Below are 18,272 nucleotides of genomic sequence, written 5' to 3'. Positions count from 1 at the left end.
TAATTTGCTTCGTATTTCAGGAAACTACAATACATGACAGCTGAAATTAAAGAAGGTATTTGAAGACCAGTTTTGTTTTGTTTTGTTTCTTCCCTGTATGACACTGTAACATTCAGTCCCATTAAGCTATCTGCTACATGTTGCTTGACTCTTATCACAGTAAAGCAAATTATTTGATTTTTTTCCCTGTTCCATTTTGAGAGAAAACCTGATTTTCTGACATTTTAAATCAGTAAGAGCTCAGGAGAGTTGCAGTGGTTCAGTAGCTCTTAATGATACTGATTTGTTTTGCTCTAGTTTCCCAGATCAAGATATTCGCAAAACAGCAGTCCAACAAATAGAAAATCTGTCGAATGATGAATTGTTAGAATACCTCCCACAGCTGGTTCAGGTAAGGACGAAATTGATAGCCAAGGAAGTCTTCTGTCCAAATCAATAACTTCATTAAATACTTTTGATTATTTCAGTTTGATTGATATACTGTAAGAAGAATAAATAAGAAAGGCTGGTCAGCTGACACAATGATTGAATTAACAACAGGGCTGAGGTACAGGCTGTTTTCCACTCAAGAGAATATAGTTTTTTTGGCATGCTGATTGAACTCTTCTGTATACTACAAGAAGGCATTTTCAGTTATCAAAGAAAAATAGAAAATGCATCTGAACAAGAGAAATTATTCTATGACCACCAGATCAGGGGCTGGTGATGGCAGGGCTTTGTTACGGTCAAGGAAGCAAATGGTGTCACAACAAATCACGGTTTTCTTAATACACATATTTTGGGAAAAATCATTGTCAGCACAGAGTACATGTTTATGTAATCCACTACCGTGTAGCATTGGAACCTGCACAGCTTTACAGCATTGACTTAGTGTGACACTTAAGTTACCTTTCACCTTCCACAACTTCTGTTTCACAAATAACGTTATTTTACAAACCAGGTAATCAGATAAAAATTTAAATACAGCATTGTAAGTTTTAAGCAGGTGAAGAAAACTGCATATTTACATATTTGTTAACACAGCCAGAGTCAGGGCGATATCTGCCTGTCTTACAGATGGTGATAGATAGACACTTGTGTCCTGAAGTCTCTTTGCTCATTGCATTGCCAGGGCATTCTCCATCTGTTGGATTGCTTCATTCAAACCAAATCCTGGGTCCTTTCTTATTAATTTTGTTATAAAGGAAAGCCAGCAAAGCCAGCAAATAAGTGATTCTTAATTTATCTGTTAAGGTGCTCAAGTTTGAGTGGAGTCTTGAAAGCCCTCTAGTGAAACTCCTGTTGAATCGTTCTCTTCAGAGCATCCAAGTAGCCCATCAACTTTACTGGTAAGATCGTTTGCCATTACTACAATAGCACTTTTCCATTACAGTGAACTTTATCCATTATTCTATTTGTCACAGACTCTCTTTTTGTTTAAAATTAACAGAAAACATAGTTTTTTGCTCCTTCTTTATTCTCTTTTTGCTAGTGGGTATGGGTAAATTTATTAAATATCTGTCTACTTATTAATATGTCTGCGTTCATCCTGTCCCAGATGACAGGGAAAAGGAGGAAGTTCTTTTCACTTAAGTAAGATATCATTTGTATTTTTCTGCATTTTCTGGTTTGAACCAAAAATAGTCGTCCTCAAAATTTGAAAGCTCCAAACAGCATTGGCTTACTTAAAAAGGATCCTGCTTTGAGGGATTTCTCTGACCTCTCCTTAAGTTCTCAGACATTTCATGTGTGTCAAAGTTCATCTCTTACCCCTCTTGCAAATCAGTCTGACTTAGGATGGTAGAGTTTCCAATAGTTCCTTTTTGTGATTATGGAGATGCACCAGTCCTGACAGTAACTCCTATTCACTATCTACCTCTACAACATAAGGACCTCTGAAACTGTATTGCTACAAGCAGTGGTTAATTGGTTTGCTATGTTGTTTCTTCAAGAATCTATGAATAAGTATGTGGCTTTCTACCATCTGAACAACTGGTGTATGATCAGAAAATCAAACTGTTGTGGGGTTTTCAGGTTTGTTTGTTTGTTTTTTTTTTATGTTTAGTAATGATGGATAATTGAGCTTTCATTTACAGTTAAATTGGTTCAGACTCCTTAAAGCAAAAGCTTTCTTCCCTGAAAAGGAAAGACAACAACTTGAAATATAGTCATTTGATTGAGGAAGTGTGAGGTCAGAAAGAGCATAAATCATACTTAATACCTGCATGATCTCTGGAAGTGTTAGTGGGCATAAAACAGAATTATGAATGTGTTTGTTTCACTGAAATGAGTAGGATAACAATAACATACCTAATGAGCATATCTGTCAAATAAAGAGGAACCACATTTAGCAAGCCATTTTTCTGACAATGGCTGAAATATGACTGAAACAGTTTCTGTTATATTAAACCTAGTCATACTGGATATAAAATGTCTCATCCAGAATTCTGAAATATGCTCAGAGAGTTGTTGTTTTCTTCTACAATTAGAAATTATTTCTAGAATTAAATAGACAGTAGGAATAGAATTGGTTTACCTGTGCTTTTTTTAACTCCTCTCTTCTTCTCACAAGAAAAAAGACTAAGTATCTGCCATCTTTTTCCTCTTTACTTCACAGTATAGGCCTATTGGTAGTGTTTGCTAACCTCCAGTCACTGGGACTTACCCAGTTAGCCAGGGCTCCTGATAAATAATTGAAAGTGTCTGGGTGATCACCTCTGCCAGCAATCTCAGCATGCTTGAGTGAATCCCGTTAGACCCCATAGACCTGAGAGTGTCCAAGTGGTATAGCAGGTCGCCAACCCTTTCATATAGGTTTACTTCAGCATGTCAGATCCCTCTGTATGGCCTCCCCAGTTAGCCAGGAGTGCTGATAGGTAATGGGAAATGGCTAAGTGATCCCTTCCGCCAGCTCCCTCAGCACTCTTGGCTGTATCCCATCTGGTCCCATAGACTAGCGGGTGTCCAAGCGGGGCTTCATTCTGCTCGCCACGCCTGCCTTCTGGCTCAGGGGGCTGGGTACCTGGAACACAGCTGTTCTGACTATGAAAGACCGAGGCAAAGAAGGCATTTGGTAGCTCAGCCTTTTCCTCATCTTCTGTCACCATGTTTCCCCCCACATTCATCAGGGGATGGAGGTTCTCCTTAGCCCTCCTCTTCTTGCTAATATCTTTCTAGAAACATTTCTTGTTGCCTTTCACAGCGGTGGGCAGGCGCAGCTCTAGTCGGTCTTTGGCCCTCCTAATTTTCTCCATGCATAACCTCACAGGATTCTTGTGTTCCTCGTGAGTAGCCTGCCCCTCCTTCCAAACGTTATACATTCTCTTTTTATCCCGAAGCTCCAGCCGCAGCTCCCTGTTCAGCCACGCCGGCCTTCTTCCCCGCTGGCCCGCCTGCCGGCACACGGGGACAGCCGGCACACGGGGACAGCCTGCTCCTGCGCCTCTAAGATGACCTTCTTGAAGAGAGACCAGCCTTCCTGGACTCCTTTATCCCTCAGAACTGCCTCCCAAGGGATTCTGCCAACCGGCCTTCAAAACAGGTCAAAGGCTGCCCTTTGGAAGTCCAGAGCAGCACTTCTGCTGACCACCCTTCTAACTTCTCCAAGGACAGAAAACTCTATCATTTCGTGATCACTATACCCTAGGGGATTTCCGGTCGACGCGCTGCCCGCGCGTCCTTCTCCGTTTACAAGCAACAGATCCAACGGGGCTCCTTCCCTGGTAGGCTCACTAACCAGCTGTGTCAGGAAGTTGTCTTCCACGCACTGCAGGGGCCTCCTGGACTGCTTCCTTTCTGCTGTCTTGTATTTTCAGCAGACACCTGGCAGGTTGAATTCCCCCATAAGCACAAGGGCTAGTGGTCAGGACACTTGTCCTAGCTACCCGCAAAATATTTCATCTGCCTCTTCATCCTGGTTGGGTGGTCTGTAACAGAGCCCCACCAGGATGTTCTGCCTTGTTGCTCCCAGGTCCTTGGGGCCTGGAGGTGGGTGTGGGTTCGGGCGGAGGTGCACCCTCGCTCTCTTGGCTAGTATGAAGGTGAAGGACAAAAGCTTCTCATGGCTAGTCCTCAAGCAGAGGAACTAAGTCATACTCCTGTCAAACCCGAGTACGTGGCACTTCTGCTCAAGTGGGTAGAGTTCCTCAGACTTCTCTGGCTGGGCATATCCACAAGTATCTGCTAGAACGGGCATCGGAGTTTTAGCAAAGTCAGGTCATAGTATGGGAGAGTGAAGGGCTGTCCACGTGTGTGCATATGGGTAGGAGAGAGGCAGGTGGACAGTCCTTCTGAGCACGCTGGCTTTGGAAGGTATTTAAAAACGATGACCTGTGCGCATTCCAACGTATTTGATCCTCACGCAGCGGTCAAACTCTGAGGCTCGGTATTCAGTCAGGCATTGACCAAAATGGTGTTCTAGAAAGGCGTGACCAGTAGAGATGGCAGGAACCACTCCAGCACTAGGAGAATGTAGCTTTGGATTGCTGTTTTTCAGCTGGCCTGTATCCAGTCAGGCAGCAAGAAGCTTCGTGAAGAAAGCCTAAGGTGCCCGAGAAACTTCCAGGATGGTGCCCTGGCATCCGTCAGGAACCAGAGAGCCCTGAAATTGCGTGGGAGCCCAGCACCCTGATCATGCGGGCATGATGTACTTAGTACCGTTGGCGACATGAGTACACCTCCCAGCAAAAGCATGAGTGGGACCATCTCACTACCTGGTTAGATCTCCAGGCTACGGTGATAGCTACTGGCCCTGAGGTAAGATCGCAAGTTTGGAATCCAGAAATTCCTAGGCTTCAATGCTGTTTCTAGGAGAATTTGACTCCCTTTAAAAAACGGTTATCCAGTTATTGATGTTGCAGCCTTGAAAAGCCACCCAGAATGTAAGGCAGCAGCAAAGCAGGAAGGTGGGCATGGGAATGGAAAGTTTCCAAAAGGGGCCTCCTAGTCAAAGACAGGGACCAGGAGGTGTCACAGGAGTGCAGACGCAGTCAGCCATGTGTCAAGTAAGCTTGGACACAAGCATTTTTATTCTTTTCTTGTAATTTATTGTCCGGTTATGAAGGTGTGGAGGATGGGAGTGGGGAGCCGTCCGGGAGCTCCTGCGACGCTGGTAGCCGCCGTGTCACGCACGGGAGCCTGGATGGCTGGGGAACTGCCAGACGATGCCTGTGGCAGGTGGAGCCAGCGCCATGGATGGATGGTTATTGAGGTGGGTCCACCTCCATGGGCTCCTCGCTGTCCTGTGGTGGCTGAGCAGCCAGTGGCCTCATGCCATAGTCTGGCGGATCCACCTCCATGGGCTCCACGTCGTCCTTTGGTGGGATGTCACACCGGGTCCTCGGCAGATGGACACGCCGCGGCCCCATGCTGTTCCCCTGCCTGCCCACGGCTGCACGCTGCACGACGTCGTTGGCGTGAGCGCGGGCAATGGCTCTCATTGCACGAGGGGGAATGTTCCTCTTCCTCCTCTGCTCCTTTGCCTTCCTCAGGCTCCCGGGAGGTCCCAGTCGCACGGTGCGTCTCTCGCGCGTCCTCCTCCAGGGTGGGCAGCCATCCACCTTGCTGCTCGGGCTGCTGCCTGGCAGGCAGACACGCTTGGGCTGCACGCCGCCGGTCACTGGTGGTCCCACAGTCATGCGCTGCATGCCGGAGATCAAAGATGTAATGTCCCTTGTGGTCGTGGCATGCGGGGTGATGTTGCTCTTCCTCCCCCTCCTCCTCCTCCTCTGCTGCCTCGGCTTCCTCCTCCGGGGACGTGTCTTGCTCCTCCATGGTAGCGGGGAGAGGCTTTGTGGCTTCCCACGCCAAGCTGGGCAGCCACCCGCCTGGCTGCTCCCGCTGCTGCCCGGCAGGCAGACACGTTTGGGCTCCACACCGTTCGCTGGTGGGCCCAGAGTCAAGCACCGCATGCCATCGATGAGAGTAGCGAGATCGACGGCGCTCGCGGCACGAGGTCCGACATTGCTCCCGGTGGGAGGTGCCGTGCTCCCCTGTGGTGTGGGGATGTGGCTCTGTGGCGTCCCACCCTGAGGTGGGCAGCCAGCCGCCTGGTTGCTCAGCGTCCTCTTCCTTCCAAGCATGCTTGGCGTCCGAGGGCCTCGCACTGTGGGCCAGCTGCAGGGGCCCCCGCTTTTATAGGGCCGGAACAAAGGGCAGTGAGGTGGCTGGTGACAGGCACGAGGTCACCATGGTGGCGACTGTGACGTCAGAGGTGGCAGGTGTGGGCGCGGGGGCCTGTGTTATGAAAGATGCCTGAATGTGGGAGAAGGAGGAGGGTGGTTGGGTCTGAGGGCCCCTCTCCTGGGGCTCGCTCCCGCCTGTCGTGGTTCTTGCCCAAGAGAAAGGCTGCCCCGTTGGGCACAGGGACTGCCCGCCACCTCGCCTCCTGAGCCCTGGGCTCCAGGGCCTTCTCAACCCGTGCCTGGGATGGTCTTGACGAGACGGTGGCAAGAACGTTCCAGGAGGGTTGGGGTTCCTCAGGGACCCCCCGTTGACCTTACGCCCTGCAAGTGGCACGGCCCCCTGCGCTCAACAGTGGCTGAGAGGCAGCAAAGCATCCAGAGATCCCCCCGGTGGGAACGGGGGGCCCAGTCGCCTGCACGCGGTCTCCCAGCGCTCCATAAAGGAATTGCTGACTGCCAAGTGTTGCGTGGACTCTTCTTCCCTGGGGATGCCTTGGCCCTGCCCCCAGGGCATGGCGACATGCCACCTCCTGTGCTCCGAGCCCGGGGGAAAGGGGAGCAGAGGGCCTGGTGTCCTTTGGGCTGTTGCACCAGCCCAACACCAGGAGCCTGTGGGAGGCCACCAAGAGAGGTCATGGATTCGTAGAATCCTAGCATTGTTTTGGTTGGAAGAGCCCCTCAGGGTCATTGAGTGCAACCATAACCCAACTCTGGCACTAAACCGTGTCCCTAAGGACCTCATCCAGATGCCTTTTAAACACCTCCAGGGATGGTGAGTCCACCACCTCCCTGGGCAGCCTTTCCCAGTGCCTGAGAACCCTTTCCCTGTAGAATTTTTTTTCTACTAGCCCATCTAAACCTCCCCTGGCGCAACTTGAGTCCATTTCCTCTTGTCCTGTCACTTGCTGCTTGGGAGAAGAGACCAACACCCTCCATGTTACAACCTCCTTTCAGGGCGTTGGAGACAGCAATGAGGTCTCCCCTCAGCCTCCTTTTCTCCAGGCTAAACAGCCCCAGTTCCCTCAGCCGCACCTCATCAGACTTGTGCTCCAGGCCCCTCACCAGCTTTGTTGCCCTTCTCTGAACTCTCTCCAGCACCTCAGTGTCCTTCTTGTAGTGAGGGGCCCAAAACGGAACACAGGGTTCAAGGTGGGGCCTCACCAGCTCCGAGTACAGGGGGACAATCGCTTCCCTAGTCCTGCTGGCCACACTGTTCCGGATACAAGGCAGGATGCTGTTGGTGCCTTTGACCACCGGGGCACACGGCTGGCTCATGTTCAGCCGGCTGTCAATCAACACCCCCAGATCCCTTTCTACCAGGCAGCTTTCCAGCCCCTCTTCCCGGAGCCTGTAACGCTGCCTGGGGTGATGCGCCAAGCGCAGGACCCAGCACGTGGCCTTGTTAAACCACATACAACTGGCCTCAGCCCAACGATCCCCCCGGTCCAGATCCCTCTGTATGGCCTTCCTACTCTCCAGCAGATCAACACTCCCAGCCAATTGGGTGTCGTCTGCCAACTTACTAAGGGTGCCCTCAATCCCCTCATCCAGACCATTGATAAAGAGATTCAACAGAACTGGTCCCAACAGTGAGCTCTGGGGAGTGCCGCTTGTGACCGGCCGCCAACCGGATTTGGTTCCGTTCACCACAAGTCGTTGGGCCCGGCCATCCAGCCAGTTCTTTATCCATTGCCGAGTACACCCACCACGAGGCCATGAGCTGCCAGCTTCTCCAGGAGAATGCTGTGGGATACAGTGTCAAAGGCCTTACTGAAGGCTTAAGTCCACGAGATCCACAGCTTTTCCCTCATCTACTAGGTGGGTCACCTTGTCAGAGAGTGAGATCAGGTGGGTCAAACAGGACCGGCCTTTCATAAAGCCATGTTGACTGGTCCTGATCACTGGGTGTTCTCGTATGTGCCGTGTGATGTCACTCAGGATGATCTGCTCCGTGACCCTCCGCAGCACCGAGGTTTGACCGACAGGTCTGTAGTTCCCCGGATCCACCTTCCAGCCCTTCCTGGGAGATGGGCGTGAAGTTTGCCAACTTCCAGTCAGCTGGGACCTCCCCAGTTAGCCAGGAGTGCTGATAGGTAATGGGAAATGGCTAAGTGATCCCTTCCGCCAGCTCCCTCAGCACTCTTGGCTGTATCCCATCTGGTCCCATAGACTAGCGGGTGTCCAAGTGGGGCTTCATTCTGCTCGCCACGCCTGCCTTCTGGCTCAGGGGGCTGGGTACCTGGAACACAGCTGTTCTGACTATGAAAGACCGAGGCAAAGAAGGCATTTGGTAGCTCAGCCTTTTCCTCATCTTCTGTCACCATGTTTCCCCCCACATTCATCAGGGGATGGAGGTTCTCCTTAGCTCTCCTCTTCTTGCTAATATCTTTCTAGAAACACTTCTTGTTGCCTTTCACAGCGGTGGGCAGGCGCAGCTCTAGTCGGTCTTTGGCCCTCCTAATTTTCTCCATGCATAACCTCACAGGATTCTTGTGTTCCTCGTGAGTAGCCTGCCCCTCCTTCCAAACGTTATACATTCTCTTTTTATCCCGAAGCTCCAGCCGCAGCTCCCTGTTCAGCCACGCCGGCCTTCTTCCCCGCTGGCCTGCCTGCTCCTGCGCCTCTAAGATGACCTTCTTGAAGAGAGACCAGCCTTCCTGGACTCCTTTATCCCTCAGAACTGCCTCCCAAGGGATTCTGCCAACCGGCCTTCAAAACAGGTCAAAGGCTGCCCTTTGGAAGTCCAGAGCAGCACTTCTGCTGACCACCCTTCTAACTTCTCCAAGGACAGAAAACTCTATCATTTCGTGATCACTATACCCTAGGGGATTTCCGGTCGACGCGCTGCCCGCGCGTCCTTCTCCGTTTACAAGCAACAGATCCAACGGGGCTCCTTCCCTGGTAGGCTCACTAACCAGCTGTGTCAGGAAGTTGTCTTCCACGCGCTGCAGGGGCCTCCTGGACTGCTTCCTTTCTGCTGTCTTGTATTTTCAGCAGACACCTGGCAGGTTGAATTCCCCCATAAGCACAAGGACTAGTGGTCAGGACACTTGTCCTAGCTACCCGCAAAATATTTCATCTGCCTCTTCATCCTGGTTGGGTGGTCTGTAACAGAGCCCCACCAGGATGTTCTGCCTTGTTGCTCCCAGGTCCTTGGGGCCTGGAGGTGGGTGTGGGTTCGGGCGGAGGTGCACCCTCGCTCTCTTGGCTAGTATGAAGGTGAAGGACAAAAGCTTCTCATGGCTAGTCCTCAAGCAGAGGAACTAAGTCATACTCCTGTCAAACCCGAGTACGTGGCACTTCTGCTCAAGTGGGTAGAGTTCCTCAGACTTCTCTGGCTGGGCATATCCACAAGTATCTGCTAGAACGGGCATCGGAGTTTTAGCAAAGTCAGGTCATAGTATGGGAGAGTGAAGGGCTGTCTACGTGTGTGCATATGGGTAGGAGAGAGGCAGGTGGACAGTCCTTCTGAGCACGCTGGCTTTGGAAGGTATTTAAAAACGATGACCTGTGCGCATTCCAACGTATTTGATCCTCACGCAGCGGTCAAACTCTGAGGCTCGGTATTCAGTCAGGCATTGACCAAAATGGTGTTCTAGAAAGGCGTGACCAGTAGAGATGGCAGGAACCACTCCAGCACTAGGAGAATGTAGCTTTGGATTGCTGTTTTTCAGCTGGCCTGTATCCAGTCAGGCAGCAAGAAGCTTCGTGAAGAAAGCCTAAGGTGCCCGAGAAACTTCCAGGATGGTGCCCTGGCATCCGTCAGGAACCAGAGAGCCCTGAAATTGCGTGGGAGCCCAGCACCCTGATCATGCGGGCATGATGTACTTAGTACCGTTGGCGACATGAGTACACCTCCCAGCAAAAGCATGAGTGGGACCATCTCACTACCTGGTTAGATCTCCAGGCTACGGTGATAGCTACTGGCCCTGAGGTAAGATCGCAAGTTTGGAATCCAGAAATTCCTAGGCTTCAATGCTGTTTCTAGGAGAATTTGACTCCCTTTAAAAAACGGTTATCCAGTTATTGATGTTGCAGCCTTGAAAAGCCACCCAGAGTGTAAGGCAGCAGCAAAGCAGGAAGGTGGGCATGGGAATGGAAAGTTTCCAAAAGGGGCCTCCTAGTCAAAGACAGGGACCAGGAGGTGTCACAGGAGTGCAGACGCAGTCAGCCACGTGTCAAGTAAGCTTGGACACAAGCATTTTTATTCTTTTCTTGTAATTTATTGTCCGGTTATGAAGGTGTGGAGGATGGGAGTGGGGAGCCGTCCGGGAGCTCCTGCGACGCTGGTAGCCGCCGTGTCACGCACGGGAGCCTGGATGGCTGGGGAACTGCCAGACGATGCCTGTGGCAGGTGGAGCCAGCGCCATGGATGGATGGTTATTGAGGTGGGTCCACCTCCATGGGCTCCTCGCTGTCCTGTGGTGGCTGAGCAGCCAGTGGCCTCATGCCATAGTCTGGCGGATCCACCTCCATGGGCTCCACGTCGTCCTTTGGTGGGATGTCACACCGGGTCCTCGGCAGATGGACACGCCGCGGCCCCATGCTGTTCCCCTGCCTGCCCACGGCTGCACGCTGCACGACGTCGTTGGCGTGAGCGCGGGCAATGGCTCTCATTGCACGAGGGGGAATGTTCCTCTTCCTCCTCTGCTCCTTTGCCTTCCTCAGGCTCCCGGGAGGTCCCAGTCGCACGGTGCGTCTCTCGCGCGTCCTCCTCCAGGGTGGGCAGCCATCCACCTTGCTGCTCGGGCTGCTGCCTGGCAGGCAGACACGCTTGGGCTGCACGCCGCCGGTCACTGGTGGTCCCACAGTCATGCGCTGCATGCCGGAGATCAAAGATGTAATGTCCCTTGTGGTCGTGGCATGCGGGGTGATGTTGCTCTTCCTCCCCCTCCTCCTCCTCCTCTGCTGCCTCGGCTTCCTCCTCCGGGGACGTGTCTTGCTCCTCCATGGTAGCGGGGAGAGGCTTTGTGGCTTCCCACGCCAAGCTGGGCAGCCACCCGCCTGGCTGCTCCCGCTGCTGCCCGGCAGGCAGACACGTTTGGGCTCCACACCGTTCGCTGGTGGGCCCAGAGTCAAGCACCGCATGCCATCGATGAGAGTAGCGAGATCGACGGCGCTCGCGGCACGAGGTCCGACATTGCTCCCGGTGGGAGGTGCCGTGCTCCCCTGTGGTGTGGGGATGTGGCTGTGTGGCGTCCCACCCTGAGGTGGGCAGCCAGCCGCCTGGTTGCTCAGCGTCCTCTTCCTTCCAAGCATGCTTGGCGTCCGAGGGCCTCGCACTGTGGGCCAGCTGCAGGGGCCCCCGCTTTTATAGGGCCGGAACAAAGGGCAGTGAGGTGGCTGGTGACAGGCACGAGGTCACCATGGTGGCGATTGTGACGTCAGAGGTGGCAGGTGTGGGCGCGGGGGCCTGTGTTATGAAAGATGCCTGAATGTGGGAGAAGGAGGAGGGTGGTTGGGTCTGAGGGCCCCTCTCCTGGGGCTCGCTCCTACCTGTCGTGGTTCTTGCCCAAGAGAAAGGCTGCCCCGTTGGGCACAGGGACTGCCCGCCACCTCGCCTCCTGAGCCCTGGGCTCCAGGGCCTTCTCAACCCGTGCCTGGGATGGTCTTGACGAGACGGTGGCAAGAACGTTCCAGGAGGGTTGGGGTTCCTCAAGGACCCCCCGTTGACCTTACGCCCTGCAAGTGGCACGGCCCCCTGCGCTCAACAGTGGCTGAGAGGCAGCAAAGCATCCAGAGATCCCCCCGGTGGGAACGGGGGGCCCAGTCGCCTGCACACGGTCTCCCAGCGCTCCATAAAGGAATTGCTGACTGCCAAGTGTTGCGTGGACTCTTCTTCCCTGGGGATGCCTTGGCCCTGCCCCCAGGGCATGGCGACATGCCACCTCCTGTGCTCCGAGCCCGGGGGAAAGGGGAGCAGAGGGCCTGGTGTCCTTTGGGCTGTTGCACCAGCCCAACACCAGGAGCCTGTGGGAGGCCACCAAGAGAGGTCATGGATTCTTAGAATCCTAGCATTGTTTTGGTTGGAAGAGCCCCTCAGGGTCATTGAGTGCAACCATAACCCAACTCTGGCACTAAACCGTGTCCCTAAGAACCTCATCCAGATGCCTTTTAAACACCTCCAGGGATGGTGAGTCCACCACCTCCCTGGGCAGCCTTTCCCAGTGCCTGAGAACCCTTTCCCTGTAGAATTTTTTTTCTACTAGCCCATCTAAACCTCCCCTGGCGCAACTTGAGTCCATTTCCTCTTGTCCTGTCACTTGCTGCTTGGGAGAAGAGACCAACACCCTCCATGTTACAACCTCCTTTCAGGGCGTTGGAGACAGCAATGAGGTCTCCCCTCAGCCTCCTTTTCTCCAGGCTAAACAGCCCCAGTTCCCTCAGCCGCACCTCATCAGACTTGTGCTCCAGGCCCCTCACCAGCTTTGTTGCCCTTCTCTGAACTCTCTCCAGCACCTCAGTGTCCTTCTTGTAGTGAGGGGCCCAAAACGGAACACAGGGTTCAAGGTGGGGCCTCACCAGCTCCGAGTACAGGGGGACAATCGCTTCCCTAGTCCTGCTGGCCACACTGTTCCGGATACAAGGCAGGATGCTGTTGGTGCCTTTGACCACCGGGGCACACGGCTGGCTCATGTTCAGCCGGCTGTCAATCAACACCCCCAGATCCCTTTCTACCAGGCAGCTTTCCAGCCCCTCTTCCCGGAGCCTGTAACGCTGCCTGGGGTGATGCGCCAAGCGCAGGACCCAGCACGTGGCCTTGTTAAACCACATACAACTGGCCTCAGCCCAACGATCCCCCCGGTCCAGATCCCTCTGTATGGCCTTCCTACTCTCCAGCAGATCAACACTCCCAGCCAATTGGGTGTCGTCTGCCAACTTACTAAGGGTGCCCTCAATCCCCTCATCCAGACCATTGATAAAGAGATTCAACAGAACTGGTCCCAACAGTGAGCTCTGGGGAGTGCCACTTGTGACCGGCCGCCAACCGGATTTGGTTCCATTCACCACAAGTCGTTGGGCCCGGCCATCCAGCCAGTTCTTTATCCATTGCCGAGTACACCCACCACGAGGCCATGAGCTGCCAGCTTCTCCAGGAGAATGCTGTGGGATACAGTGTCAAAGGCCTTACTGAAGGCTTAAGTCCACGAGATCCACAGCTTTTCCCTCATCTACTAGGTGGGTCACCTTGTCAGAGAGTGAGATCAGGTGGGTCAAACAGGACCGGCCTTTCATAAAGCCATGTTGACTGGTCCTGATCACTGGGTGTTCTCGTATGTGCCGTGTGATGTCACTCAGGATGATCTGCTCCGTGACCCTCCGCAGCACCGAGGTTTGACCGACAGGTCTGTAGTTCCCCGGATCCACCTTCCAGCCCTTCCTGGGAGATGGGCGTGAAGTTTGCCAACTTCCAGTCAGCTGGGACCTCCCCAGTTAGCCAGGAGTGCTGATAGGTAATGGGAAATGGCTAAGTGATCCCTTCCGCCAGCTCCCTCAGCACTCTTGGCTGTATCCCATCTGGTCCCATAGACTAGCGGGTGTCCAAGTGGGGCTTCATTCTGCTCGCCACGCCTGCCTTCTGGCTCAGGGGGCTGGGTACCTGGAACACAGCTGTTCTGACTATGAAAGACCGAGGCAAAGAAGGCATTTGGTAGCTCAGCCTTTTCCTCATCTTCTGTCACCATGTTTCCCCCCACATTCATCAGGGGATGGAGGTTCTCCTTAGCTCTCCTCTTCTTGCTAATATCTTTCTAGAAACATTTCTTGTTGCCTTTCACAGCGGTGGGCAGGCGCAGCTCTAGTCGGTCTTTGGCCCTCCTAATTTTCTCCATGCATAACCTCACAGGATTCTTGTGTTCCTCGTGAGTAGCCTGCCCCTCCTTCCAAACGTTATACATTCTCTTTTTATCCCGAAGCTCCAGCCGCAGCTCCCTGTTCAGCCACGCCGGCCTTCTTCCCCGCTGGCCTGCCTGCTCCTGCGCCTCTAAGATGACCTTCTTGAAGAGAGACCAGCCTTCCTGGACTCCTTTATCCCTCAGAACTGCCTCCCAAGGGATTCTGCCAACCGGCCTTCAAAACAGGTCAAAGGCTGCCCTTTGGAAGTCCAGAGCAGCACTTCTGCTGACCACCCTTCTAACTTCTCCAAGGACAGAAAACTCTATCATTTCGTGATCACTATACCCTAGGGGATTTCCGGTCGACGCGCTGCCCGCGCGTCCTTCTCCGTTTACAAGCAACAGATCCAACGGGGCTCCTTCCCTGGTAGGCTCACTAACCAGCTGTGTCAGGAAGTTGTCTTCCACGCGCTGCAGGGGCCTCCTGGACTGCTTCCTTTCTGCTGTCTTGTATTTTCAGCAGACACCTGGCAGGTTGAATTCCCCCATAAGCACAAGGACTAGTGGTCAGGACACTTGTCCTAGCTACCCGCAAAATATTTCATCTGCCTCTTCATCCTGGTTGGGTGGTCTGTAACAGAGCCCCACCAGGATGTTCTGCCTTGTTGCTCCCAGGTCCTTGGGGCCTGGAGGTGGGTGTGGGTTCGGGCGGAGGTGCACCCTCGCTCTCTTGGCTAGTATGAAGGTGAAGGACAAAAGCTTCTCATGGCTAGTCCTCAAGCAGAGGAACTAAGTCATACTCCTGTCAAACCCGAGTACGTGGCACTTCTGCTCAAGTGGGTAGAGTTCCTCAGACTTCTCTGGCTGGGCATATCCACAAGTATCTGCTAGAACGGGCATCGGAGTTTTAGCAAAGTCAGGTCATAGTATGGGAGAGTGAAGGGCTGTCTACGTGTGTGCATATGGGTAGGAGAGAGGCAGGTGGACAGTCCTTCTGAGCACGCTGGCTTTGGAAGGTATTTAAAAACGATGACCTGTGCGCATTCCAACGTATTTGATCCTCACGCAGCGGTCAAACTCTGAGGCTCGGTATTCAGTCAGGCATTGACCAAAATGGTGTTCTAGAAAGGCGTGACCAGTAGAGATGGCAGGAACCACTCCAGCACTAGGAGAATGTAGCTTTGGATTGCTGTTTTTCAGCTGGCCTGTATCCAGTCAGGCAGCAAGAAGCTTCGTGAAGAAAGCCTAAGGTGCCCGAGAAACTTCCAGGATGGTGCCCTGGCATCCGTCAGGAACCAGAGAGCCCTGAAATTGCGTGGGAGCCCAGCACCCTGATCATGCGGGCATGATGTACTTAGTACCGTTGGCGACATGAGTACACCTCCCAGCAAAAGCATGAGTGGGACCATCTCACTACCTGGTTAGATCTCCAGGCTACGGTGATAGCTACTGGCCCTGAGGTAAGATCGCAAGTTTGGAATCCAGAAATTCCTAGGCTTCAATGCTGTTTCTAGGAGAATTTGACTCCCTTTAAAAAACGGTTATCCAGTTATTGATGTTGCAGCCTTGAAAAGCCACCCAGAGTGTAAGGCAGCAGCAAAGCAGGAAGGTGGGCATGGGAATGGAAAGTTTCCAAAAGGGGCCTCCTAGTCAAAGACAGGGACCAGGAGGTGTCACAGGAGTGCAGACGCAGTCAGCCACGTGTCAAGTAAGCTTGGACACAAGCATTTTTATTCTTTTCTTGTAATTTATTGTCCGGTTATGAAGGTGTGGAGGATGGGAGTGGGGAGCCGTCCGGGAGCTCCTGCGACGCTGGTAGCCGCCGTGTCACGCACGGGAGCCTGGATGGCTGGGGAACTGCCAGACGATGCCTGTGGCAGGTGGAGCCAGCGCCATGGATGGATGGTTATTGAGGTGGGTCCACCTCCATGGGCTCCTCGCTGTCCTGTGGTGGCTGAGCAGCCAGTGGCCTCATGCCATAGTCTGGCGGATCCACCTCCATGGGCTCCACGTCGTCCTTTGGTGGGATGTCACACCGGGTCCTCGGCAGATGGACACGCCGCGGCCCCATGCTGTTCCCCTGCCTGCCCACGGCTGCACGCTGCACGACGTCGTTGGCGTGAGCGCGGGCAATGGCTCTCATTGCACGAGGGGGAATGTTCCTCTTCCTCCTCTGCTCCTTTGCCTTCCTCAGGCTCCCGGGAGGTCCCAGTCGCACGGTGCGTCTCTCGCGCGTCCTCCTCCAGGGTGGGCAGCCATCCACCTTGCTGCTCGGGCTGCTGCCTGGCAGGCAGACACGCTTGGGCTGCACGCCGCCGGTCACTGGTGGTCCCACAGTCATGCGCTGCATGCCGGAGATCAAAGATGTAATGTCCCTTGTGGTCGTGGCATGCGGGGTGATGTTGCTCTTCCTCCCCCTCCTCCTCCTCCTCTGCTGCCTCGGCTTCCTCCTCCGGGGACGTGTCTTGCTCCTCCATGGTAGCGGGGAGAGGCTTTGTGGCTTCCCACGCCAAGCTGGGCAGCCACCCGCCTGGCTGCTCCCGCTGCTGCCCGGCAGGCAGACACGTTTGGGCTCCACACCGTTCGCTGGTGGGCCCAGAGTCAAGCACCGCATGCCATCGATGAGAGTAGCGAGATCGACGGCGCTCGCGGCACGAGGTCCGACATTGCTCCCGGTGGGAGGTGCCGTGCTCCCCTGTGGTGTGGGGATGTGGCTGTGTGGCGTCCCACCCTGAGGTGGGCAGCCAGCCGCCTGGTTGCTCAGCGTCCTCTTCCTTCCAAGCATGCTTGGCGTCCGAGGGCCTCGCACTGTGGGCCAGCTGCAGGGGCCCCCGCTTTTATAGGGCCGGAACAAAGGGCAGTGAGGTGGCTGGTGACAGGCACGAGGTCACCATGGTGGCGATTGTGACGTCAGAGGTGGCAGGTGTGGGCGCGGGGGCCTGTGTTATGAAAGATGCCTGAATGTGGGAGAAGGAGGAGGGTGGTTGGGTCTGAGGGCCCCTCTCCTGGGGCTCGCTCCTACCTGTCGTGGTTCTTGCCCAAGAGAAAGGCTGCCCCGTGGGCACAGGGACTGCCCGCCACCTCGCCTCCTGAGCCCTGGGCTCCAGGGCCTTCTCAACCCGTGCCTGGGATGGTCTTGACGAGACGGTGGCAAGAACGTTCCAGGAGGGTTGGGGTTCCTCAAGGACCCCCCGTTGACCTTACGCCCTGCAAGTGGCACGGCCCCCTGCGCTCAACAGTGGCTGAGAGGCAGCAAAGCATCCAGAGATCCCCCCGGTGGGAACGGGGGGCCCAGTCGCCTGCACACGGTCTCCCAGCGCTCCATAAAGGAATTGCTGACTGCCAAGTGTTGCGTGGACTCTTCTTCCCTGGGGATGCCTTGGCCCTGCCCCCAGGGCATGGCGACATGCCACCTCCTGTGCTCCGAGCCCGGGGGAAAGGGGAGCAGAGGGCCTGGTGTCCTTTGGGCTGTTGCACCAGCCCAACACCAGGAGCCTGTGGGAGGCCACCAAGAGAGGTCATGGATTCGTAGAATCCTAGCATTGTTTTGGTTGGAAGAGCCCCTCAGGGTCATTGAGTGCAACCATAACCCAACTCTGGCACTAAACCGTGTCCCTAAGAACCTCATCCAGATGCCTTTTAAACACCTCCAGGGATGGTGAGTCCACCACCTCCCTGGGCAGCCTTTCCCAGTGCCTGAGAACCCTTTCCCTGTAGAATTTTTTTTCTACTAGCCCATCTAAACCTCCCCTGGCGCAACTTGAGTCCATTTCCTCTTGTCCTGTCACTTGCTGCTTGGGAGAAGAGACCAACACCCTCCATGTTACAACCTCCTTTCAGGGCGTTGGAGACAGCAATGAGGTCTCCCCTCAGCCTCCTTTTCTCCAGGCTAAACAGCCCCAGTTCCCTCAGCCGCACCTCATCAGACTTGTGCTCCAGGCCCCTCATCAGCTTTGTTGCCCTTCTCTGAACTCTCTCCAGCACCTCAATGTCCTTCTTGTAGTGAGGGGCCCAAAACGGAACACAGGGTTCAAGGTGGGGCCTCACCAGCTCCGAGTACAGGGGGACAATCGCTTCCCTAGTCCTGCTGGCCACACTGTTCCGGATACAAGGCAGGATGCTGTTGGTGCCTTTGACCACCGGGGCACACGGCTGGCTCATGTTCAGCCGGCTGTCAATCAACACCCCCAGATCCCTTTCTACCAGGCAGCTTTCCAGCCCCTCTTCCCGGAGCCTGTAGCGCTGCCTGGGGTGATGCGCCAAGCGCAGGACCCAG

General features: G+C 54.3%; 1 protein-coding gene across 3 annotated transcripts in view; it reads left to right on the top strand.

The window, feature by feature from the left end:
- PIK3C2G (phosphatidylinositol-4-phosphate 3-kinase catalytic subunit type 2 gamma) overlaps positions 1-18,272 on the top strand; it is a 255,904-nt gene that overhangs the window by 103,958 nt on the left and 133,674 nt on the right. For all 3 annotated transcript variants that reach the window (XR_014184867.1, XM_082061159.1, XM_082061158.1), the window contains exons 18-19: positions 298-391; positions 1,234-1,328. Coding sequence is in view for 2 of the 3 variants with exons in the window: in XM_082061159.1 (XP_081917285.1) it covers positions 298-391; positions 1,234-1,328 (189 nt within the window). In the remaining variant the exon portion in view is untranslated. The remainder of the gene's footprint in view (positions 1-297; positions 392-1,233; positions 1,329-18,272) is intronic.

Source organism: Streptopelia decaocto, assembly GCF_964273445.1.
Source record: "Streptopelia decaocto genome assembly, chromosome: 1".
In the NCBI taxonomy this organism is placed as follows: Eukaryota; Metazoa; Chordata; class Aves; order Columbiformes; family Columbidae; genus Streptopelia; species Streptopelia decaocto.
The sequence above is the reverse complement of the archived record's forward strand: the minus strand, read 5'-3'. Positions and strand labels throughout refer to the sequence as shown.